We start from the raw sequence: 25037 nt of genomic DNA on the forward strand, positions 1-25037 counted from the left end.
AAGCACCCCCAATATGACCTGGATCCCATCATAAGCCTCTTTCCCAGTTAAATGTACCACTAGGTGCTCCACAGCAGGAAAGGCAGAATGATAAGTTAGTACCTGATGGCCAGCAGGGATTCCTCGCCTCTAGGATTGCAAACACCTCACCCTGAGAAGAGGCCTCCACTTCTCCACATCCTCCAGTCACCTCTCGCTGTGGTAAGTAAACAGCCTTTTTAGTTGATTGGCTTGTGGTATTTGGGTATCAGCTTCTCCTGTAAGTCACTTGCCTTGGCAGGCATTAGAGGTGTGTGTAGGGGTGTATGTAGGGTGGGCGGGTAGGTGTTGGAAATACAGGCAAAGGACAGATAGCCACTGCACTGCTCCAGGCATGCAACCACGCATAACTAAGTGTGCTATTTGTCACAGCAGAAAGCAGGGGTTAGAGGCTTTTCCAAGAGATAAATCTGTAACACAGCTGGCACCTAACTACTCCCTCTGTCCCTTTTTCCTTGAAGCTTTAATAGCTTACTGATCCTTAAAATCTTGGCTTAATTTCAACGGTTGCAAAAATAAAGAAATTCACATTAGATGTAAATGCAGTGCTAAGCTCCTCAAAGCAAATACCAATCGTGTCTCTCCATATGAAAGAGAAATACATTATGATCACAGCTGAGACCTCTGGGTACTAACATAATGAGAATAATAAATAAATAAGTTTAAAAACAAGAAGAAAAAAAAACCAATACAGATGATACTAACAGCCCACCTAGAGAGAAACCATAATTGTTTCTAGTTAATGAGACCAAATCTACAAGGGACTCTGAGAGCACAATTCTTATTGCAACTACCACACCTAAAGGAAACGCTTAAAGTACAGAAGCGCAATGACTTGACAACCTGGAGCACATAGTCTGCTTTTCGGAATTGTGTTTTTAGACTTCTCTTTATATTATTTGCCGACTCCTAACTAAAACCTCACTTTTTTGTTGCTTTTCATTTTCTCAGGCCATTATTACCACAGCAGATGGAGCATAAAATATTCCACCTCGGTACTATTCTATATCCACAACACATTGACCTCACTGAATGGACAGGACAAGCGCAGAGCAATGGAGTTTCAGACATTATTACTGTTAATCATTTCTTAGCTGAAACCCAGGTGAAGTAGGCCTAATTTGAATCAAGACTTCCTAGGACTACACTTTATACTTCCTTGTGAAATCTGGCTTGCTTCCCCCAAAGAGCGTAATCACCGGCTTCCTCCAAGCAGAGTAACGACTAGCAGTTCCTTCAAGGGAATAAGCAACTAACGTACCTCTTCCCCAAGTGTCAAAGCCAAATCATGCAGCCTAGACTTGTGATGAATTCCTACAGATTTCAACGGGCATTTTGCCTGCTTGAGGATACGACCCATAAATCAATCCACAGCAATTGTATTGGTCAACTTGCTATTTTTATAGTATTGTTTACACTAAACTTTGGTGTTGCACAGTGCCAGCAAGAGGAGGAAAAAAAAAACCTTTAGTGAATATATCATGGTATATATACCATGATATCAAAGGTCAGTGTTAAAGAAAACAATGGATACTTTAGTTCTCTGTACCTTGGTGTTTAGTTTCTTAGTAGAGCTGCCCCTACCTCTCATACATCACTTAACGACTTCAAAAAGGCGTTGAACAGTCACTTGCTGCTGTTCAGTGCCGCTGCACTGCAACAGGACCTGTGAAACAAAAACAGTAGATATGATTGTGCCCAGTACTACGCTTGACATTAAGCAACTCCATAAACTACAAAGTTATGGCTCGCTATTGAAACAAACCACTCTGCGTAAAGCACGCACACAAGATACTGTGCGTTTCCAAGAGCTGGGGAAATACTGCTTTTGGGAGGGCAAAAACCCTTCCCAATCTGTACAGTGAACGTTTCCTTGCGAAGGCCGTTCCCAGTCAGCCCAGCTGGGTCATCCCACCGCACACCCGGCGCTGGGACGGACACCCGCAGCTCAGTCTGGACAGGGCTCGTTAGTGTTTTACTCTTTGTTTCCTTAAAACCCGCTCCAGGTTCATGAAGCACGAGACTCGCTGCATCTGCCACATCCCAAAGGTTACCCGGCCTCTGCAACGCTGATCTGAAGAGAAGGTCACGCTAGACAGAAAGGGGCGAGGGGGGCAAATTACACTGCTAAATCGTCCAAAGATTTTCTTGCGGCCTTCAGGAATCTATTGAAACTTCCTCAGGTTTCAAGAAACATTCAGGAAATAAAACCTGGCATTATAACTTGAAAAGCACAATGTGTCCCACGGTTAGGTTGAAAAACCAAGACCTTTGGGTTCAGCTTCCAGCCTCGTTACTCGCCGGGTTTCCCACCTCCCCTCGCAGGTGTGACTCCGTCCTCCTTGGCCGCATGGACGCATCCTCCAACACGCCCAGCCAGCAGAGCGCTTGCTTTTCTGGTCCCCACCCACGCTCCTTCAAAACACGTCCTTAAACCTTTCGAGCCAGAAACCCTAAAAGCCGCGTACTGAAGGCATTACTAGATACTTGACAGAGCTTTAGCCAAGGGGGGGGGGAACCCCAACAAACCACCCAAGCTTATTTAAGGCCCGTGGGCAGAGGTAATGGCCCAGTGGGCACCTGACGCAGCAGGAATTAATGCCGCTTCTGCCACATGGGGGGACGTGACCCGGTGTCGCCCCACTGAGGCCCTGGGGGGACTGCATCGTATTGCGCTGCGCTGGACCGGATGAGCCCACCGGACGCCACCACCGCTTCCCGCTGCCCCTGCCCACAGCGCCCGTCCCAGGCACCTGCCGCCAGGCCGCCCACGGGGCTCCCGCGGCCGCCAGGGCGCCTGGCTGTCCCCGTCCCCTCTCCCGCAACGGCCGCTCGGGCTTGATCCACGGATTCCAGTGTCCTATTCTGGGGAGTTTTTAAACGGTGACTGCGCAAACCCAAAATGCCACCTTACAATTTCCCTTCGAAATGGGTTCCTGGCCCTCGGCCGCCCCCAAAGCGCACCCCCGTCCCAGGCGGGGGGGCGCAGCGGCACCCACGTGGCCATCCCGCAGGCCACGCGGTTCCACACCAGTGCCTTTGGGAGGTGTTGCAGACCCCACTTATCTCACCAGATGTGTCAACAGATTCGGGACATAAGCTGCCAAATACGTTGCTGACATCTGTTTCCGTCAGTGTCCCAACATTCGATGTACGAGGCAGGTTTGTCATTTTGGTTCTGCCAGGCTCAGGAAACCTACTTCTTGGTTAAAAAAAGCACCTCTAATAAGACTCATTTCTGCTTGGAAGTCATCCAGGATGCCACAAAACAACCGGTGCAGCTTACCATCTTAATATGTGATGAATATAATTTACTAAAGGCAGGTTATGCACAAGTTTTGGGCAGCGCTGACCAACACCTGTCCCCCAACGCCCAGCACTGAGTCTCCAACCAAGTTTTGCACCAGACGCTTCCCTCGCTCTCTGGAGACGTGCTGTCCTCGCGGCTCCTGACAGGACACATCCTGCAACGACAACGGAAAAGCTTTTCATCACAAACGCACTGAACTGCGCTGCTTAAACCTTCCCTTCCTGAGAAGGCACAACATACTGCACACCTTCATTTTAGCTTCAGCTTCTGACAGCTCAAACGCCAATACTTTGTCAGCTTTTGAAGGATACAGCATACAAGTTAAACCAACTACGGCAACTTATTGTTCAAAGAGAGCGCACAGAAAAGTGAAGTTACTAAGACGGGAGGGAAACTCAGCACTTGTACTTGGAAGGAAAGCAAAGCTTTTGGGATGACCTGCAGCATGGGCGAGGGGGCATAAGTGGTAAAACATTTCTGCCACAAGTTCAAGGGTTACTTCTTTTCCTACCATCAATTTCATATTCATCTCAATGATGTCAAAGGCATCATCCCCCAGGCACTCACTGAAAAAGTTCAACTTCTAGAAAAGAAGTGAAGAAAAGAGCAGGACCTTCACAGGAGTGAAGCTGTCATAAACTTGGCACATACTAACACCAGCACGGCAGCATCTTACTGCAGTAGGAAGTCCAGTCACGTCAGTAAGGTTACACCAAAATGTATGAACAAGCGACACCTAGCACAGCTAATCTGGGCAGACCTGCTACTCTGAAGGAGACCACTGTACCCATAAACTTTAATGGACAGGTTGCAATGATGTGGATGTTGTTGCTTACCCCCAAAAGTAGCAAATTTACCAGGAGACAGTATTGCTTACCACAGCTCTTTCCCAGTTAGAGAATTAAGGGTCTGCCACTATTTTCATTTAAAATAGTATCTTTACATTTTCACGTTAGCTTTCACTTCTGCCATGCCAGATACCAGGTTAAAACACAAACATACCTGGTCTAAAGAGATTCAGAATATTCAGTCCAGTTTGTGGGCAAATTCTACAAATACTTCCCATCATACTGAGGAATTTAGATAAATCATTCTCCAGTTCTCTTATCCAGCCCTAATAGTTGGATATATATGAAGTTCTGCATAAATAACATTCATGTATGCAGTTCTGCACTTTACAAACTTTTCCCATGACACATTCCAGAAAACAGAGGTACTCAAACACATGCTACAGACTAAGCACGTTGCTTATTTTCCTATCTGAAATATTAAAATGACTAATATTGACAGAAATTAAGAACTTTGAACACAACATTGCCTCTTACCAGGTCTGCACGCACTCTATTCTGAGTCTGGTTTTAGACTGTCAAATCTTCATCCTAATCCATAAGGTCTGCAAAGAACTGCAACCTAACCGTCAGAGCCCACCTCTCCTTTAACCACCGTGATGGAACAAAGCAGAGTTCAGGAATTTTCAATCAAGCTATAAAGGTTCCAGTCAGTTTTGGACATATGACTAGAGATCACAAACCATCCTGGCTTTTCCAACTTTTAACAAAATGGGAGCTTCTCTTGGTACAAGCTTATCCCCCAAAGATTTCTCATGACAGGCTCTATTTCATATATATGCCACCTATCAGATACTGTACTGATTACAACATATTTGATTAAAAACATTTCAGTCAACCAGAATATTTAGTTCAATGCTAATGGCAGGTCCACAAAAGTGATTTTATGGAAGTTGCCAACTTCTTAATGGCCAAAGGTAATGAGCACAGACTGTAATGGCACTGCAAGCTTCAGGGTTGTCAGAGCAAGGTTTGTCGCTACGAAAGGGGGCAAGGAGAAACGTTTCAGTCATGAGTATCTCAGCATCCAAGACTATCTGCTTTGCAGACGTTATGCTTAAAGTCAATTCATTCTGTAGCAAATAGGAGAATTGTACAGATTAATTCTAGGGGACAAAAAAACAAATGAGAATCAAGGCTGTAACAGCGACTAACACTGAAAAGAGCAAGAACTAAATGAGAGATAACTAGGATACTCTTATCTGTTATGATGGCCTGTGAAGTGTAGCCTTGACCGTTAAAAATAAACTTGTTTACAAGGAAAGTACCTGCCTGCATATCTTCATATAGCTATGAAATTCAAAAGCTACTTTTTATTTTAAAACTTTTAAAGAAATAAACACCACGTTTGTTATTTCTTGTTACTGCATTTACCGGTACATTCAGGCAAAGAAATCAAACTTACTAATAATTACACAAATACATGCAACTGTGTAACCCTACTGATGACATTTTAACAAAATTATAAAATGTAAGTGCAAATTTAGAAGGGAAGAACAGAACTGAAATGAGATAAGGAACAGCAGACCTCTACTATAAACTGTAAAAGAAATCTCACTAATCTAAACAATGTAAAGGCATAAGCATCAAACTCACCTTAAGCAGAGTCATAGCAGTGTCTTGTTCTGACTGGAGTTTTCACATTTTCATCTTGAAATCCTTAATATCACGATCTGTTAGTTCAACTGTAAAGGACACGCTTCCCGAAGGCCACTTAGCAAAAGTCCCTGCCTGAATAATTAATGTCTTCAAAATTCTATTGAATTTGAAATGGAAACTATACACCAGTATTTGTTACTGAAAACAGCTATCACCAGCTAGTATCCTTTTAGCAACACTCTACCCACATAGCTTGCAAAAAACCATTGATCACATAATTACACAGCCGTTCATTTAACATTCAGGCTCAGTACTTCAAATCCCATGCTTGCTGAAAGCAACCAGACTGCGTTACAATGCGTCAGCTGATGCACAGTGAAAGTACAATTACAATGCTCAGGACAAAATCCTCCTGTCATTGAAGGCAGCATCAAGATCTCCATAAACTTCATAGAAAAGGACGTCAACCCATTCCTCCCTGAAGAGCACACTGGAAAGCATTAACGTGCAATTATCATAACATTAATGCCATTAAAAAAAAAAAAAGAGAGACAGGCGAAAAAGAAAACCTTCATGTTGATGCATGGAAGAGTGACTTACATTTGGCGGAAGATTTTTCCTCATAATTCAAGACATAACTCAAAACCAGACTCTGCTACAACCCCATATTTAGTATTTGTACTATGACTAAACAATTGCAACTTTTCTAATATTACTGAAAAAAGGTGAAGAGCATTATCAACTGAAGTTTTGTGTATAATGTACATACACAGACACGCAGGCATTTTTTTTTTCAGCGTTGCTGATGCCTTAGCTCTTTTCTGTTTGGACTAAATTCTTGACCAACACTGTTTGGAAGACAAGCAAGCCCCCCTCTCTTCTGATAACTTAAAAAAATAAATCTCTGTGCGTTGGGGCAGTGAGCAGTGAAAGGATTCCTTTTACTTTAGGCAGTAAACTGAAGAAAAAGCCTTTCTGATTTAGGGTTAAGTAATAACATTGAGAACAGTTTAGCTAAAACATTACTGCCATTCAAGTCATTCCCTTTAGCAGAAGAATTCTACTACTGAACAATAAAATCAGTCTCTGTATCCTAACAGGCAGGAGGGAAGGGGAAAATAGGGACATATTATCAAAAATACTCTTACTGAAATCAGATTGCTATATTGCACCACCACCACAACATACTCGCTTAATGCGGTTAAGAAATGCTCTGGCAGTGTCTTAATGCTCTACAATCAACTTCTTAACTCCATCTCTGTGTTTTGGGAAGCCCGTCCCAGCTACGTTTTTCCAGTATCTATGGATGAAAACAATGTGAACCAAAAAAAAAAAAAAACATTGTATTGAATTAAAAATAGAAAAATAGTTACAGGAGAGAAACTATATACTGTGCATCTCGCAGTGTCAAAAATACAGCTGAATAAAATCTCTGCAGTACAATGCACACAAACTGAAATCTAACCATCAGAATAACAATGTCATTGAACTGCAATTTTTCATCTATTTTTGTACCATACTGACAAGAGAGGAAAAAAGTTATGGTGTAAGAGCTGAAAATTTCATTATAGTAACAATTTTTATTGCATATTTAGATTGCATTTTTAAAACAAATAGTGCGCACTGCTTCACTTTAATCTCCTGAAGCACGTACTTACAAAGGGAAAACCTCTGGCCATAGACCCAATTTATGTTAACTGACAAAATATAATCCCAGGATGCTTCCCCAGGGGACGGTATTTAGTCCCAAGATTGTCATCCCTGTACTCTAACACACTTGAATTAGTTGTTTGTGTACACTAAATCCATTTATTTTAAATTTATTTTGTCTACATTTAGTGAAATAAAAACATCGCCCTGTACAATCCACTATCAGCAGTGAGTACAACAGCAAAAATTATTATACAGTTTATACACACTAAAATCTTTTCCTTTTTCCTATAAAGAAACCAGAACAAACCTAATCAATATAGAGTTTAATTTAGAAGAACTCAAATTACAGAAGGGAAAGCCAAAATTACTATGTTTTTTTCTGAGCCCCAAAAAGTTCCTGATTCGTATTGTTGGAACAACAGTGAGTGCAGCTGGACGAGTGAAACATGCTAGAGTTGTATTCTTGGGTCTTTGTAAGATTACCAAATATTTAAATTAAACATGGCTAGGTAAAGAAACATCTGAAGCAGAGCAATATAACTGGGAATTTTGTCTTACCAGTTGTGGTTTCTTTTCAACCCAACTTATACAATGCGCGAAGTGCTAAGCAACACTACAGAAACACATTTACATCAACACTGAAGATCTGGGGAAATGAAATTCCAACAATTTTATTTTTTAATGAGCTGTATTTTCTAAATTTGTTTTTATTTTTCTGTTTTCATACAGTATTGAAAACAAACGCGGCACATTCACATTTTCCCGAAGAATTGTAAGGATGATCTCTACAGGGATAACGTTGAAAAGCCTGAAGCTCAATCAATTGATGTTGAAAACTCTCAAAAGGAGTAAAAGGCTTGATCTGAATGGTCTAGAACATGTATTGTAATTTAATAGAAGAGATGGTCGTCTTAATATTAATGATTTAAAAGAACTTCCCAGTTCATGCGAAGAGTATAGTCCAAGAATAAATCAAATTTTCTGAACGCATTTTATGCTACGTAAGTGTATACTTTGCGATCCTCAGGTGTTCGTGCCAAATATTCTCTCTCAATAAGTCCTTCAATACGTTTTTTAATAACAACTGGACTTGGTAAGAATCGGGCCTTCAGCTGCTGAGTTACCTAAAAAATAAGATCAAAACCAGTCATATAAAACTGCAGGTCAAGTAAGATCACTAGGTATCATAACTGACCAAAAAAAATGTGTGTGGGGGGGGGAGAAAGGGGGGAGGAAAGGGAGGAATATTTTGGGGCTGGCTGCAATCATGAAACATAAAAAGCAGTCTGCATAGTTCTGCCAGTTTCTTGCATCAGCTGCTTGCTCATTTTTGGGTCTGATTCAAAGTACTGGCCTCTAGAGATCCACAGTCCCAACTTGATAATCCTCTCAAATTCACAGTCATAAGGAAGTTCAGGAGTGGAAAATGTCCTCTATTTGTGAAGCTGAAAAACTTAGGAGTTTAGAGCAACAGAATTCTCTCTCTCTTCCTCCCTTTCTTTCCATTTCTTTCTCCCTCTGTCCCCCTCTCTCTCATAGCTCAAGTTTTTAAACAGGGATCTAACAGTCAGTAACAAGTTCAAAGCAGAAAAAAATTAATACTAAGTGTAATGCTTTTCATTGTGGGATTTTTTTTTTTTTTTAAAGAAATTTGATGACATCAGAATAGGCACTAAAGGGAACAAGGGAAACGAGATATACCCATGAGTATGTCCTAAATTGAGTGGTAAGGATTTAGATTTTTTTTAAGATATCTCGAGGAGAAAAAAGATGGATCAAAAACAATATCTCCCCAAAGCCTTTCAGAATGATTTAAATTAATAAAATAGGAAGAACAAAAAGAATTCCCAAGCCCATATCAAAAGTGCGTGCAAGTATACCTCTGCTACTAGCACATTGTGTTGCATCTTCTTTCTAGATTTCATTATCCGAACTATAGCAGCTTCTATCTCATGTTTTCTGTCATCATCTACTTTCTGCCTTGTTTCTTTCCTTTCTGGATCAGATTCTCCTTGTTTGGCAGCAACTTAACAGAAAAAAAAGAGAAAGTAAAATTATCTTAGCAAAATTAAAACGCTTTTCTGTATGTCTGTGTTAACGTCAATATTCAATTTCATCCAGAAGTCAAGCTATATTTTTTCTGGGTTTTGACATTTTAAAAACTTGTTCTTAATGAAAAGCAGCAACAAGAACATATTAACACTTTCTGTCATATTTTGATAGCAACTGACAAAGTAACAATCTGTTATTTAAACGTTACTGCATTAAAATTTGAACGGTACTCCAATCTGTTTACAGCCCCGACCTGACCTCCCCCTCATTGCCATTAAATATTTTTCTCTCTAATACAGTGAATAATCTGTTAACTAGTTTTTTTATGAATTATCCATAGCATTTTGTTGGGGGGGGGAGGGGAATGAAAAAAGCAATTCTAAACCCTGTTAACACTGCAATGAAATTTAGTATTCAGGTTCTGTGTTTAGCAGATAATACATTCATGACTCGGCAACATGCAGTAAACAGTAGAAAAAAGGATCCAAAATTTACTTCACAAATCAGTTAAACAGTTAAGAACTTCATTAGCCAGAAGAAAAAGTCTAATTTTTCTGTCCTCTCCAACTCAACTGTATTCTCCTTTGTACTCTGTTCTCTATTATTTCTGCTTTATTTCTGCCCTTGTGTCTAGCCCTTCTTACCCTTTGTCCCCAGCATAATTATAACCAATCCCCTCTCTCACGCTGCTACCACTCCCCCCCCAGCCTTTCTTCACTCAAAAGCCCTGAGTATTTATGGGTTTTACAAAGATATACATAAAAAGTCTTCTGTGGCAGAAAGTCAAAACCACAATTATCAAGCTTGCTCTAAAACTGCTTTGAACCCCAACTGATAATTCATATATATTTATGTAGTGGAAAAACAAAATTCCACAAAAACTTTACCAAGATTTGTGAATGAATGACAATATGTTTTTAAATGCACTAAAGCTAAGAACTAACCATCCAGAACACTGTCTGTGAAACATAACTACAGCAATGCTACAATTCAGAAATTAATCATCCAGAGTGCTTTCTAGACAAAGGATATCAGCACTACTTCTGTATAACACCAGTCAGCACTTCTGTGAGCTAGTTAAGCGGCATCATACTCATTAGCTTTTCTCATTTGTTAAACTCCACTCAGATCTTTGTCCAAAGACGTCACAGCTACCTGGCAATTGGAAACGAGCACTCTTATGTCATGTGATAAAAACATCACTCGAAAATTTTGCCCAAGTACAACAGCTTACATATTTACGAGGCAGTTTCTTTTTTTCTGAATCAGAAATTTTTAAAATTTTGCTATATAATTTGATTTCTATTCTCTTACCGTCTCTTTTTAAGCGATAAATACAGATTTTGAGAAGCAAAAAGCTTAACTGACTTGATCGCTACATTTGCCTCAGTATTTAAATTTTCCTATTGATGCAACAAAAAATAACGTTACTTTCTTTTACTTGTATAAACATCAATCCTGCAAAAGAGAATTTAACTTTCTAAGACAGTTTGGGAGCTGCAAGACAGCAGAACATAAAAATCCACTTACCCGTCTGAATCTTGACTCTGTGTAGTTTAGATGTGAACTGATCATTCACTGTAAATATATGACCATTTTCTATTTCTTTTGATTTAGGCTCTTTTGTGAGAACACGTTGTGTTGGCTTGCCACATGCAAGGGACTGTAGGGCTCTAACCAGTTCTCTTTCAGGGATATCAGTTTCTTGCTGAATTTCCTAAAGAAACATATCTTCATCAGTTTATGGCTACTGCAAAAATAAGTATCATGCTTTGCAAACAATAGCACGAATTGATTAAAAGTGAGTCTTCAAGCTTGCAAAATAGATTAATACTACTAGTACTACTACTGTTCCATGGCTTAAAAGGTTAGAATTCATTCGGCAAGAAAGTCCCAATAGGTACTATGCAAAATCGCTTGTGATCAACAGGGGTCAATGCACAGACAGAGAATTCTGTCAAGTAAATAGCTACCACGAGCTGAAAATAGAAGAATAAATAATTAGCTGTTACATTTCACTGTAGCTTTTGGGAAACTTGAAAGGATTTGCTCACTATCTGCAACCGTTGCTGAAGAGAATGAAACTGCAGCTTGTAACTAAGAACAAGTAACTTGGTCAGTGATGGAAAACATACACGATGTTCACGATATAGGTCTTCATCAGGAATGTGCATATGTTTCTGCATTCAGCAGCACTAACGAAAACAAGATCTTTACAAATGAAAGCGGGCAAGGTCGAGTTTCACCAAAACATATACATACTCTGGATCCAGTTACACCTCCTCTTCAAATATCCTGAAACAATTCATTTACAACCCTACCCTACCTTACCCCTTGGCACAGCTATCTACAGGTGGAATTCAGAACAAAATGAAAACATTACAGTGCAACAAATATAAGAAGTCTATAGAAGGATGTCCTACACAGGTCTGTAAGAACACTTACCTAACTGGTTTCACCTCTCAGTATCCTTACAAGGTTAGCCGAGAGCCACGTTAGGTAAGCCATCGCGTTATCCTGGATGCAGGATGATGACTTACGATGGATGCTTTAGGAGTAGGCCACCTACTACTGCTTCCGCAAGCGTACCTAATTTCCTGAGCTCCTCTTCATTAGGAGCTCATTAGAGCCGCATCTGCATTTTCTCCCCTTTGGTAGCCTGAGTAAACTGCAAACATCTCTGATTCCACATTCTCATTCTGATTCTTGAGACACCTCTAGCAGCTAAAGATTAAACTACTGAAGAGAAAAACAAACCTCACAGATACCACACTGACTCCAAGGGCTGTCACACTACTGGCTTCCCCATCTTATGCTGTACTTGCCGCATCAAGCCCTCCCATTGCCCCCAGCCATTCCCAGTTCTCACGTCACGCAAGTCAAACTGAAGACCTTTAGGCTAAAAGCAGTAACAACTTCCAGCGTTCAGAAGGCTAAGATCTGTAAATTACTTCTTTAAAAAGAAACCAGAAAGTCAAACCTCAGAGTACAATAGCTTTTATTAAATGATATTATTTACTCTATGCACTCAATTTTTGTTAATACCAATCAAGAAAAGAATTCTGCTCTTTTGTGGTCATCCACCCTCAGTCAACAGAGACAATAAAATCAATGTGGATGTACTGGCCCCTACCAGGGCTCTGTCATGAACTACAACGCAGCTCACATTCAATATCTCCATATTGGATCTGTGCAATGCCAAGGCTCAGACAGAAAATATGCCTGCCTTTTCAACTGTCGGCCTAACATTAAGCGTGCCATGTTGACTTTATGGGAAATTATGTGCATAAGTTGCATTTTTGACACACTACTTCAAACTCATTTCAGTGAGGTAGATAAAAGTTCAGTAAGTGAGAAATTACAAAATTTCAGAATTGTTGATACCTATTGCTTATGGATGATTGGGAAATATTATTTCAAGCGCTGATGCCATGAGTATTCTTAGAATAATGCATTCAGAAATTTTCACTTTTGAAATAAAGTGAAGAAATTTGAAATAAGTGATGTTTCTCCAAATATCTTCATTATTTGCTAATATCAAAACGCCTACTCACAAGCAGCTCCTAGAAAGCTGTTACTTCTATTAACTGTTTTACCCAAGCGCCACCTTGATTCCTTCACATTTTTTTCTGGATCCAGCATAAAGTAGTATTAAGGAGAAAGGGGAGGAGAAAAAAGAAAAAAGGAAAAAGTATAACCCTTTAGACGGTCATATTAAAAAGAATTTTACTGAAACGGCATGATCAGCATCATTTTAACAAACTGGAGGAAGGTGGCACTTACATTTTAGAACTTATTTAACCGTAAAGCCTTGAGGCTACAAACCAAATCCAGTTAACAGCTAGCACACTGCCTGTGAGAAGCAGATTCCCAAACCTCGATTTCTAATGCCAAAGAATTAAAATTAATCCTTCCAAAATTATTTTGTTTTCTATAAAGAAATATATTCCCTCTGTTATTTTGTATAAGTAAATATATTCATTCAGCTGCTAGTGAAAGCAAAACGAAGAGGCAAAATGAAATTTGCGCTTTCTGCTGCTAAAGAACCTTATCCTAACCACTAGGTATTTCTGTTCATTTTACTTCACCGCGTAGCTTTCCAATTCAGTCACTAATATCATGAATGGCAAGGCGATAACAGATGGTCCTGTACTCTTTTTCCTTCAGTCTGCAGCATAACATTTTAATAAACATATTTCTATACAGCAATGCCTTAAAGAGGACACTGTAGTCACGCACAAGAGCATTACCTATTACACAATTTCAGTTCTAAAAACATTACCAAGTGAGCTATATCTGGAAGCTACAAAGGAGATGATTCTAGGCATGGAACAGCCTCTGTCAAGTTACAAGTAAAAAAAAAAAAAAAGTTTATTAGAAGGAAAAAAGTAGTGTAAACATCATGTTGTTTCGACAGAACAATATAACACTGTCAAACTAAATGGACTTTCATTTATACAGACTTCAACTTACAATTCTTCCAAAGTAGAGATCAGCAAAAAAGAAAAAGGGTAAGCCAGTTTTAAGTTCTAATGCCTCCTTTTTGTTGAATTATACAACAGCTTCACTTCCACCGCAGTCATATCTGTATTTCCTGGTTGCTATAACTAAGGCTAAAGTGAGAACTAACCATTTTCCCCTATATTTTTGACTTCACCATTAAAAATGTGCATTTCACCTTTTAAAATACTGAGATGTACTGTGAACTTTAAAGTAAAAAGAAAAATATGTTCTGAGTATTAGCAGAAGTTGACTTAGAAAAAATTGGATTCTTTGAAAAATTGGCATGCTTTGAAGGTCTGCATTAAGAGCTTTCCTCTTAGATGCAAGTAGCATTAAACTGGACCCATATTGCCACTAGTTCTTTGGTATATACAAACAACCCCTTCTCATGCAGACGTCCAATAACTTCATAAATTTTTGGAAAGGAATTTTGGTATTTAATGATTCTTTAAATTTCTATAGAATTTTATGCAGAATGTACACATCATTGTTATCCCATTTTTTTCTCAATCACATGGCATTATGGCTAGTAGGACTACTGTGAGGAACTTGTCTTGTCAGATTTCCACTTAATAATCACACTGAATATAAAACAAAGTCCATCCAGCTGCAAAGACAACTGCAAATTAATCTGTCCAGCTGTGAATCTGTAGAAGCGCTTACACATTAGAAATGCTTTTATACTTCTGTAAGCATACCACCATCCATCTCTCATGCTATGTTGCAGTAAAAGCACTAATTTAATAGGACAGCAATAACATTTGTCCAGCACTCAGTAATTAATCACGGTATTAAATAATCAATGAACAAAGATAGAATTCATTCTGTCCTAGCGCATCGTAAGATCTGGTTGGAGTTAAAGACATCTTCTACCCCTCTCCCCAAGGAAGCTAAACAGAACAGGTATGCCTTCTCAAGTATGCCTTTTAGTTACAGTGGGACACAAAGAGCTCAAAAACACCCAAACAAGAAAAAAAAGAAAACAGGCAACCAGAAGAATGCGAATACCCTTCTCTATCAACCAGTCTTAATGAAATAAACTCTGATTCAGAGCACATTTTAAAATCATACTTTTCACTGTTGTACCAAGTGTCATTCATTCATCTGTAAGTGAGACCTGAAGAGTTCTGCTTATAAAGCCTGTAATTTTTGTGAGAGGGTCGCCCCCAGACTAATTTCAACGCCAACTTCAAGAGGAGAAACCTTTGGTTACAAGCCAAAGCAGCCACCCTCGCTCTCTTTCCCCACTCCCCCCCTCCTTTTTCAAAAGTATTCCACAGAGGAAGTACTTTAAATTGTAATGCTCCTAAAATGGAGTTCACAGCAAACAGGGCTATCTGTTCCCCAAAATCATAATTTTTGAACTATGAGCAGTTTATGAAGAGGCTCGCTTCAAACCCCGATTGCCTTAATCCCAGCTGAGATGGATTCAAAGAAACATTCTTGTATTAACAAGCTAGGAGCGTGCTGAGTAATCTGAAAAGCAAAATCCAAACAAAAAAGTGATTATTATGCATTGCACAGTGAATAGTAGATGGGGGAAGTTTCAAGCTGCACCTATACGGTTTTTCAAGGACTCCAACATTCTCTCAAACAGAAGACATACCAAACTATTAATTGACACTGTCTGAGTAACCAGCAGCCTTATAGGGCAGAAAAAGCTTTTCAACATCTCAAATACATCAACTTGAGTCTCATAGCACAGGATCCTCCTCCACTGCCAAAGCCTTCTTCAGCATCTTTTATCAACTGTCAACTTCTACCTTTCCCAGAAAGGCTACTTCATTCTTCTCATCAGGAATCTATCTGGACCTTCTCTTCATCATCCTTTCTGGCTCGCTAGCTTAGAGAAGCAAAGAAAGTCCTTTGGTTGCTTACTTCTGCAGCTCGCTCTGCCCTGCTAATTGAAGCACTTCAGTCTTTAAGAGGCCAGGATACAAACATCCTTCCATCCCTGGGCCTTCTAGATCCAGCTTCTCAAAGATAAAATGAGCAAATGGACCGACCTGCTGCATTCTAACTTCAGCTTTTGAATAGCCCCATGGCCTAAGAATAACCACACTTGCAATCCTCTTCAACTTTCCAGAAAGCTTCTGTTCCCAGTTAATTGCACCCTCTAGGATTGTCCCCCAGATGCATTTCTGCTTCCCGTATTTATTGGCCCGATCCACATTCCAGCAGAATTAGAGGCACAGGCTCTTCAAAGAGCTATTCAAATTGCTAAGAAAACTGTTGGCATTGTTTTAGGCTATTTGCAAGAAGGAAATTACCAGTTATTTAAGAAAAACACAATTCTTACCTCAAACGTATATTTTTCTCTGTTGTTAAAGAGCATTAATATCGTCATCTGGAAAGTGGAGACTTGCAATATGTGCTTCCGTGTATTTGAGCCAGTTACTTGGGCACCTCCTACACCAACCTCTGAGCCATCTTCCTATTTTAAAAATCATAAAACTACTGTTAGGTTATTCTCCACACCCAAATTAGTATTTTTACCTCAGTAAGAAGAAAGTTGTACAATGAAATATTATCTTGGAGATCAGTCTACACAAGCAACAAAATAGCATCTCTAACAGGTTTACTAGAATCACAGAACGAGTTCAGTTGGAGACACCTCTGAAGGTCACACAGCCCAACCACCACTCAGAGCCACACCAACAAGAACAGGTTGCTAAGGGCCACATCCAGCTGAGTTTTGAGCATCTCCAAGGATGGAGAGTCTACCACCTCTCTCGACCCTGTTCCAGTATTTGACTGCCCTCAAGTTTCTTCACTCTATCTTCTTTAAAATTATCAAAATTTTATTGCTGTAGGACAAAACTTTAACACCTTCGCAAACTCATCTTATTAATACCTGCGCTACAAGAATTTTGTTTTAATTTTGCATTTGGACTGCCTTGCCTTCTTTGTTCTCAAGCCTTGCGCTGTTACTACCTCTAGCTTAACGATTTGCAATCGGTTTAAATCGCCAGCAATTCACTTTCTTGTATATGTAAATATTAAGTGTCGGATTTCTATAAACTATACTAAGATCCTCAAGTTTAGGAAAAATGTGATATACATTGCTAGCATTCTGCAGATGAAAAGCAGAATAGACTTGGCCTAAGAATAATTTTTCATATTAACTAAACCAAAATAACTCTGAAAAGAAATAAATTTCATTTTTGACTGCTTCTGAAGTTACTTGTGAGGTCAAAATTTCTACTTTTCTATGAAGTAATAAACCCAGATGTTGAGTGATGCATTCAAATCAGATTTAGAGAAAATGTGTGAACAATAAACTGCTACAAAGGAAGAAGGTGATGAAGGGTACTTTCTTCTTCTTCCTACATAATCAGGGAGCAAATGTAAGTTTATATTTTGCAAAATTCTGAAGTTAGTATCAATGGCCAGTCACCCACCTTTTAAAAACTGGTTAAAGTACATTATTTTCATAATCTTGACACCTTACCTTTTTAACAGGCCCATAGAAAGTGGCATTCAGATCTGCAGAACCCATATGATGCTGGAGTGTCAGCTGTCGCCCGCTGTGTTTGGCTAAGTAAAATCTGTAATATGATTGAAACAGTTCAATGCATGTCTTTAACTATCTTGGCAACATGCATCTATAACTTAAAGTTTAAAAGTTTTATCTTAAAACTTTTAGCTAAAAGCCTTCTTTAATACATACCTTCTAAATATTTCAAAAGCATGTCTAGGAGCTGGAGGGATGTTGCACTTTGGTGTGGCTGACTGAGTAGGCCAGTAACCTGTTGTGAGAACCCGCACTGTGAGATCAACACCACCTAACGAGACCTACAGAGAATTGGAAAAAAACATCCACAAATTTAAAACAGGTTCATGTTTCACTGTCCTTTTATCTTAATGTAGAATATAGAGAACTAAGAAAACTAAGAAAAAAAAGAGTCTATAAATATTTTTCCAAAGCGGGACAAATAATGAAGTCATCACTATCAGAGCAGATGCCAAAAATCAGATTTAGCAGAAGTCCTTCACCTCATACCCCTATGATGTGCAAGAGTGTACAAAATTTAACAAAATAAAGTGCTAGCCAAGAGTGAAACATCTGTGATCATAAACAAAATTCATAATAGAGTTTTTGACTCTGACTACATCGAGTAAAGCTGGGTTGCTAAATGCACGAGTTCCAAAATAACTGCTCATAAATTTACTCTCCAGCAGCAGATAAGAAACACTAGAAATTCAATGTTAAACAATAGCGAGCTATTCCTGCAATTCCCCCCCCCCCCCCCCCCCGGGACTTTAAAGTAAACAATCATTCACTTTTATACACCCCACCTAGACACTTTCTCTCCCATTACTGCAAGTGTTCAGCACAGGTTAGAGAATATCCCACAGCTGAGGTTTTGATCTGTAAAGTAGCACCATTAGTAGGTGTTAAACATCTAGCTACCACAGGAGCAGAATCCTTCTTAGGTATCTCAATTAAACTTAGTAATAATCAACTTATAACTGAGTATTTTCAGCTCTAGGTGGTCTAACTAATACATTCAAAGAACGCACGCTACGAACAAGAAAACCAAAAGCATAATACATTCAACTTCTTGTAAACTCTAACCAAATTATAACACAGAAATAACGCACAATGTATTTCAGAAGATCACAAAACGTCATACGAGCTCAGAATCTTCTAATGTAAACAGTGGAATAGCACCTCCATGCATTATTGAAGTGTTCTTGTATCATAAGAGCTAAATGCCTTAACATATGTATCCAAACTTGTGCCTAGGAAACTTCTGAAAAATCTAAATCAATGATGGGCTACTGATACAGAAATCCCCTCGAACAGAATTTACACGTGAGGTCTAAGAGGAACAGTTTGCAAAAGTATTTTAAAGAGCCTATAAAGGTTGTTGTACAGCCAACATTACTACCATGTTTCTAACTTTATATTACCAAAGTCACAAGGCTCACAACAGAAATTCAAACAGCATTCAGACACAGAAAACTAATTAATCTGTGAGTCACATAAAAAGCAGCTTCAAATAGCTTCCTCAGTGCAGCCAAAATTTAGGGAAAGCCCTTCAACACAGACAGAAAGATACAGAAAGTATCTTTATGCAGAACTGGGACATCTTGTTTGAAGTGGCAAGGGCTTCTCAGGTTTTGGTTGGGTTTTTTTTTTCGTCTTAGCCAGACCGGAACACAGTCTCAACTTAGAATATGACATATATCATATTAATTACACAAAGCACTGAACAGACATTTGACTTGAAAACGTTTTGGAAGCACTTCATTCTCCAAGACATCTCTTCAGCGCAGGAACAGCATGAGCGAATGGAAAGTGCCTTAAAGTGTGCTAATGCTTACAAATTCCAAAAATTTAAAGTTTCAGGATCACAGTTCAAGAAGATACTCACAGTCTGTCTTGGACTGTCCCTAGGGCTAAGCTTTCCACTTGCTGGTATAAAACCAGTCCTATCTACGCAGTCCTTGGCACTACCTACTAGCTCAGGACCCAGGAGGAGACTTTGAAGGTAAGATTGCTGTCCCAGCTAGGACACACCACACACACACACAATGTATGTAAATTGCTTAAACAGGTATAGAACAGACTAGTCCATTTAGAGCATAATATCAGCAACAAATTAACAGTAACAGAAAAAAACCCAGAACTCTCAAAAACTCAAATATCTCCCTAAATTCTGCCCAAATATTACTGACACTAGCAGAAACATATACACTCACATCATACATAAATATTCCAGACTTGTCATAAAAAGGCCATGGTGAGGCCGACTAAAGGGCAACCATCAGCCAAACTACTGATCCCTTACGGAGGTTAAGCAGCCAGTTTCAAATAAGGCCTAGGATAACCTGCTGACATTTCAAATACACCTTGTTAGCTGTAACATAGCTAAGCAGCAACTACAGACACAGTTTACTAACTCACTGAATGTAAAATTATCACGTAAAATACATGAATCTTTAGTGCAAAAAAAAAAAAAAAAAAGCCATGTACAAGTCTCGAGCGCTGCCTATAAAAACAGAAATGCTCCAACAATTTTTCTTGAAACTAATGGTTCAGGAATTCCAGAAGGAAAATGTGATTAGCCTCTGAAAATACAAAGAGCAGCTGAGATGAACATCTACAAACATCCGTACATCTACCCTCTGCAACCTTTCTGAAGTCACTTTCAGTAACCCCGCTTTCCTTCGCCCTGAGGACGCGCAGCGTGCCGCCGAAGGAGGCTGCAGCCGACTGCTTCAACACGGCAGAGCCTTCAGGCCGCTGCGCGCAAGCAGGGGGGCAACAGCCGTGGTCCTCCACGGGCGCGCTCCATGCAGTCAGATTGCTGCATCCGCTTCACACGTTCTTAATGTGCAGGCTTATTTACTTGTGGACAGTTACTATTTGGCGGCTTATTAAGTATTACCAAGTATTTGCACAAGAGGAAAAAAAAAATCATTTAAAGTAAGCAAATCTATATCACAAACTAAAAACAGTATATGAACCTTGAAATTTTCTACTAGCTACTAAACAATGTCATATTCCAGAGGTCCCCTTTTACCACCAGCGACAAACTACCAGACTTACTTGCGCAGCTTGGGCTAAACGCTATCACATTTCCGGACTGAAAATTTAACTCAGAAGTGGGCAACATGAATAAAACAGCAGTCTCGTTTTTAATACGAGCCGCAGCAGCGTCAGGAAAATCACGTACGAGATGGCACGTCTGTAAGGCACTGGCAGCGTGCAGTTTTTTCCCTTCGAGTTAGCAAAAAAACCAAATACGGGTCAAAAAACCAGAGGCAGGAGACGACGGCCGAGGCCGGAGGAAGGCAGCGCCGCTGCGCGGGGGCGCGATCGGCGGCGGCTCGGCCCGCGCACGCCCCCTGCCGGCCGCGCCGCCGCGCCGGGCACGGGCGCCGGGACAGGAGGTAAACCGGGCTGCACGCAGCGCTTCACATCAAACCTCTGTATTTCGGGAAAATACTAAGTAAGTCTGCAAGGTGAGAAACGTCATCAGAAGAGGAATGTAAACTGAGGATGCTAGCCACATCCTTCCTTCAGCAGGGGCACAGAAATAGCAGAGAAAGCCAAAAGCCCCCGTAAAAGTTCAGGCTTGCTACCAAAGTAAGAAGGTCAAGCGCGCAGAGCCCCGCGCTCTTACCCCGGTGGCCTGAAGATGCTGCCTGAACTCATCCATCGTCGTGTTGGAGATGCTCATGTCCCTGAACATCCCTTCCAGTTTGGATGTGAACTGACATCCACACTCGGTCTAAAATTAAAAAAAATAAAAATTAAAAACTTCTTGTGCCAGCGTTATGAAAACAAACCTGCCAATACTTGAACTGCAAGACTCTAGTTAACCACTCTCAGAAAAATGATATATCTATACATTTGATTATTGGGATTCTTATTTGTATGAGTTTCAGATCTTAAAAGAAAAGTTTCATTTTTCATAGGGGAATCCAACTTAACATGTATTAAAACTTGTTGCCTTCCGTTTTCTCCCATTACTGCAATTTTTGTTTTCCACATTCTTACTTCATCTGAGAATCAGCTAAAGCTTATCAGACCAAGGCATACACTTTCATTTCCTTTTTAGCATGACACCAGAAAGGGAAAAAAAGAATTTCACTTGCACCAGAAAAAAACTGTCCTAAGAACGTATGATTTTTCAAGTGTTACTAGAGGTTGCTAGAACTTTGAGAATCAGGTACATAGGCATATATCTAGATACATGCACACACACACCCTTCAGTTGCAAATATGTGAGTTTGTGCATACGTATTTCTAAAGCATACTTTGATATATATGGTCAAGGTAAGCATGTTAGCTTCAGTATCCTAACCACAGTGCAAACCCATGAGGAAAGAGGGCAGTCCTGGTCCACTGATTCATCTTGCAAATTAATGCCCTGTACCAGACCGGAAAAGGTGGAGAGGTAATTGAAAAGGAACAAATATCGACAATTTGGAGAAATCTGATGCAAAGTGACTTCACAGATAGAATTAGAAGGTCAAAATCAAGGAGTAGCAAACTTTGATTTTAGGACCAAAGAGTCAGGTTTGAAAGTGCTCATGCCTATTAGGAAGAAGTTGCATTAGAACTTGTTTCAAGGACTGTTCATGTAGAAGTTGCATTAGAACTTGTTTCAAGGACTGTTCATGTAAGACACCTTTAAGCTTTACGACCTTCTCCATCTTTTGGCCACTCTTCCAATTTCATTCACAGTAAATTGAACCCATAAAACTAAGAAAGAAGTGTTTCCAAACACTGACAGGATCTTTTTTCAATCTTTCTCAAAACAATCACCAAAAGAGCTAAGCGTTATCATTAGCCTGCTGATGGAGGCAAGTAAAAACCAAAAACTCCGCATGCACTAGAAGTTCCACAGCAAACAACAGAAAATCTAGGATAAGACACGGTCTTATCCTCACATCAAGTCTCCAGATAGTAGGAGTTGTCCTCTTACTGGTAAATTCTTAACACATTTTGAAAATTAAGTTCTGTTTTCCAGAATGCTCTTTCATCATAGGTCCTTCGCAATATTTACCTTCTTTTATTTCCATAAATTCTTCCAGAAAAACTATTCATATTTTCTGTTTCTGCTGGGCTTTAAAATCAAATCTATATTTGACAACAGTCAAGATGTATGTTATCTACATATCACTTAAGTAAAAAGAGAAGAAACCACCCTTATGAAAAATGAAGTTAAAAAGTGTGCAAGTAGTCTTACCTTTAATTTAGATATCATATTTTTCTCAGAGTCATCCGAAACACTCTTGTTTGTTAGAAGCCTTCTTGCCAAGTGCTGCTTATAGTAGCGTTCAAAAACATCTTTCTCTTGCATAAACCTAAATAAAACCATTGCCTTATCCAATATAGTTTCTACTTCTTGCTCTGTAAGCTGTAAAAGAAATAATTTACTGTTTTTAACCTTCCAGTCCTGTGTAGAGGTCGCTCTACACAACCCAGACACTTAAAGTAATTGACAGCAAGCACATGGTCTAACAGTATCCTATGGAGAACCTGACAAAACTGGTCCAACATGTGAATAAATGAGCCTAAGCACACAAACTCAATACAGGGGAAGAGAACAACAGATCTAAAGTTGAGAAATAAAAGCAATGGGGAGCGGGAAAGGGAAATGATGGATGGATAGAACGCTTGGATAAGAATGACAAGAAAAGTTCCTGGACAGACGTGCACTTTGATGTATCAAAAAGGAGGAGGGGAAAAAAAGCACAGCTGAAAACCAATTATTAGGTGCATGAAGAGTTAGTTTAAAATGAAACATTCTACATTTCAAAGCTCATTTTGCAAAGCCTGTCCAGACCACAACAAATAAAATCATTTCTGACATGCTACGTCTAACTTTTAATACAAACACTGAGGGGAATAATTCTTCTCTAAATAGTAGAATTAACTATTTGATTTCCTAAGCATAAGATGCATGCAATAACATTCAGCTTCATTTCAGACCCACTGAAGCCTCAGCTGAATATCGTATTCAGTTTAGGGTGCTATAACTCAAGAAAATTTATAGAAGCTATGAGGAAAGACTGAAGGAAAAAGCATTATTTAAGCTAGAAGAGAGGGACATGATTAATAGTGCTCCATTATGTAAAACAAGTAAAAAGGAAAAAATTGTTTTCCCCATCCAGTGACTTAATTTGCAGAAGAAATGATTAGATATTGAGAACAACTGCCAAATTATACAGATATTTAAGCAGCAGAATAGGTTTCCAAGGAAGACAGCTGCAGAATCTTCTTCAGTACTTTTTTTTTTTTTTTCCCCCCAAGGGGGTACACAATTATCTGTCAGAGGTTATTCAGGTATACTGCTTCAGAGATGCCAGGCTACATGACATCTGTGCCTCATATTTCTGCAAGTTTACATCTAAAATGTTATGTGCTCAGCTATGTTACACAACTTTTTTTTTTTTTTTTTTTTTTTTTTTTTATAAAAGGCACTGTTGCGTTTACCTTAATATAAATCATTTTTGGAAAAGTAGTTTGCTTAATCTGATCCAAGTTTACACAGAAAAGAGCATAATCTCTTAATTTAATTTATACTTACTCCCTTGACTCCTTTTTTCAGTTTATCATCAATAAATAATGAGAGGTACTCTGGAGACCTAGAGTTGAGGTTGAGGAAATACTCAAAGTCACCCGCAATAGTCTGTTTGAAGAGTCGGTCATTATTGAAGGATTCTTGAAGAAAGCGGTCAAACCTACTCTTCAAATCCAGTAAACCCTTTAAAAACAAAGAAAAGAAAATCACTGATTTAAAATTGTTAACTGTAAAACAGTAACAAAAGACAAAGTCATTGAAGAGAAGACCACATCTACAGTCAGAGATTGTGCAATAATATCTACATTCCACCTTCTTAGAAAGCATCAGAAACGTCATTTCCATTTTTAAATGTCTGCAGTTGCCATAAACATTTCTTTTGGAAGCAATTCTCACATAAACCGGCTGCCATACTGGTGTCAAACACTCATGCAACTTACTGTAATAGGTTATTCAACAAAGATTAAGAAATTTTTTAATCACCCTTGTTAAACAGGTTGCTTTAATGTTTTGTAAGTTTCTAACTTAAAGGAGATATTTGTAGCACTCTTTTATGCCTTTTCTTTTTCAAGTAAGTCACCATCTTAAATGCAGGATAGAGAAAAGATAGGCACCCACTAGCTGTATCCCTAGAGTTACTAAGAAAGCTTGTAGGAAAACACACCACAACAACAGGCCAAATCTTACTAACTTTTCCCCCCGTACTTTCAGTCCAGGGACATGTTTTGCATTACACGGTCACATACATTTCTTACTGGTCTTTAAGGGTCACTGTGAGCCTATGAAAGCTAGACACACGCAATAGCTCTCCAGCTATCGCAGTGGGAAGTGCACAGGCTTGGACTGAACCACATCCTTTGAACTAGATCATCAGATTAGACACTGTCCTATTCATTTTTAGAGTTTGCACCATCTTCATCCAGAAGCTAAAAGAACTGGGTATAGAAGGGGGAAAACATCTTAAAATCATCTGAACACCTTTCCAAG

General features: G+C 39.3%; 1 protein-coding gene across 1 annotated transcript in view; it reads right to left on the bottom strand.

The window, feature by feature from the left end:
- Nucleotides 1-7757: 7757 nt before the first annotated feature.
- The window catches only part of CUL3 (cullin 3), a 62015-nt gene continuing 44735 nt past the window's right edge, over nt 7758-25037 (bottom strand). The window contains exons 8-16 of the mRNA XM_068954153.1: nt 24057-24233; nt 22713-22883; nt 21141-21248; nt 17675-17799; nt 17456-17552; nt 16304-16438; nt 11032-11218; nt 9330-9475; nt 7758-8573 (exon numbers count right to left, since the gene is read on the bottom strand). Of these exons, the coding sequence (XP_068810254.1) occupies nt 8442-8573; nt 9330-9475; nt 11032-11218; nt 16304-16438; nt 17456-17552; nt 17675-17799; nt 21141-21248; nt 22713-22883; nt 24057-24233 (1278 nt within the window). The 3' untranslated portion in view covers nt 7758-8441. The remainder of the gene's footprint in view (nt 8574-9329; nt 9476-11031; nt 11219-16303; nt 16439-17455; nt 17553-17674; nt 17800-21140; nt 21249-22712; nt 22884-24056; nt 24234-25037) is intronic.

Source organism: Struthio camelus, chromosome 9 (assembly GCF_040807025.1).
Source record: "Struthio camelus isolate bStrCam1 chromosome 9, bStrCam1.hap1, whole genome shotgun sequence".
Taxonomy (NCBI): domain Eukaryota; kingdom Metazoa; phylum Chordata; class Aves; order Struthioniformes; family Struthionidae; genus Struthio; species Struthio camelus.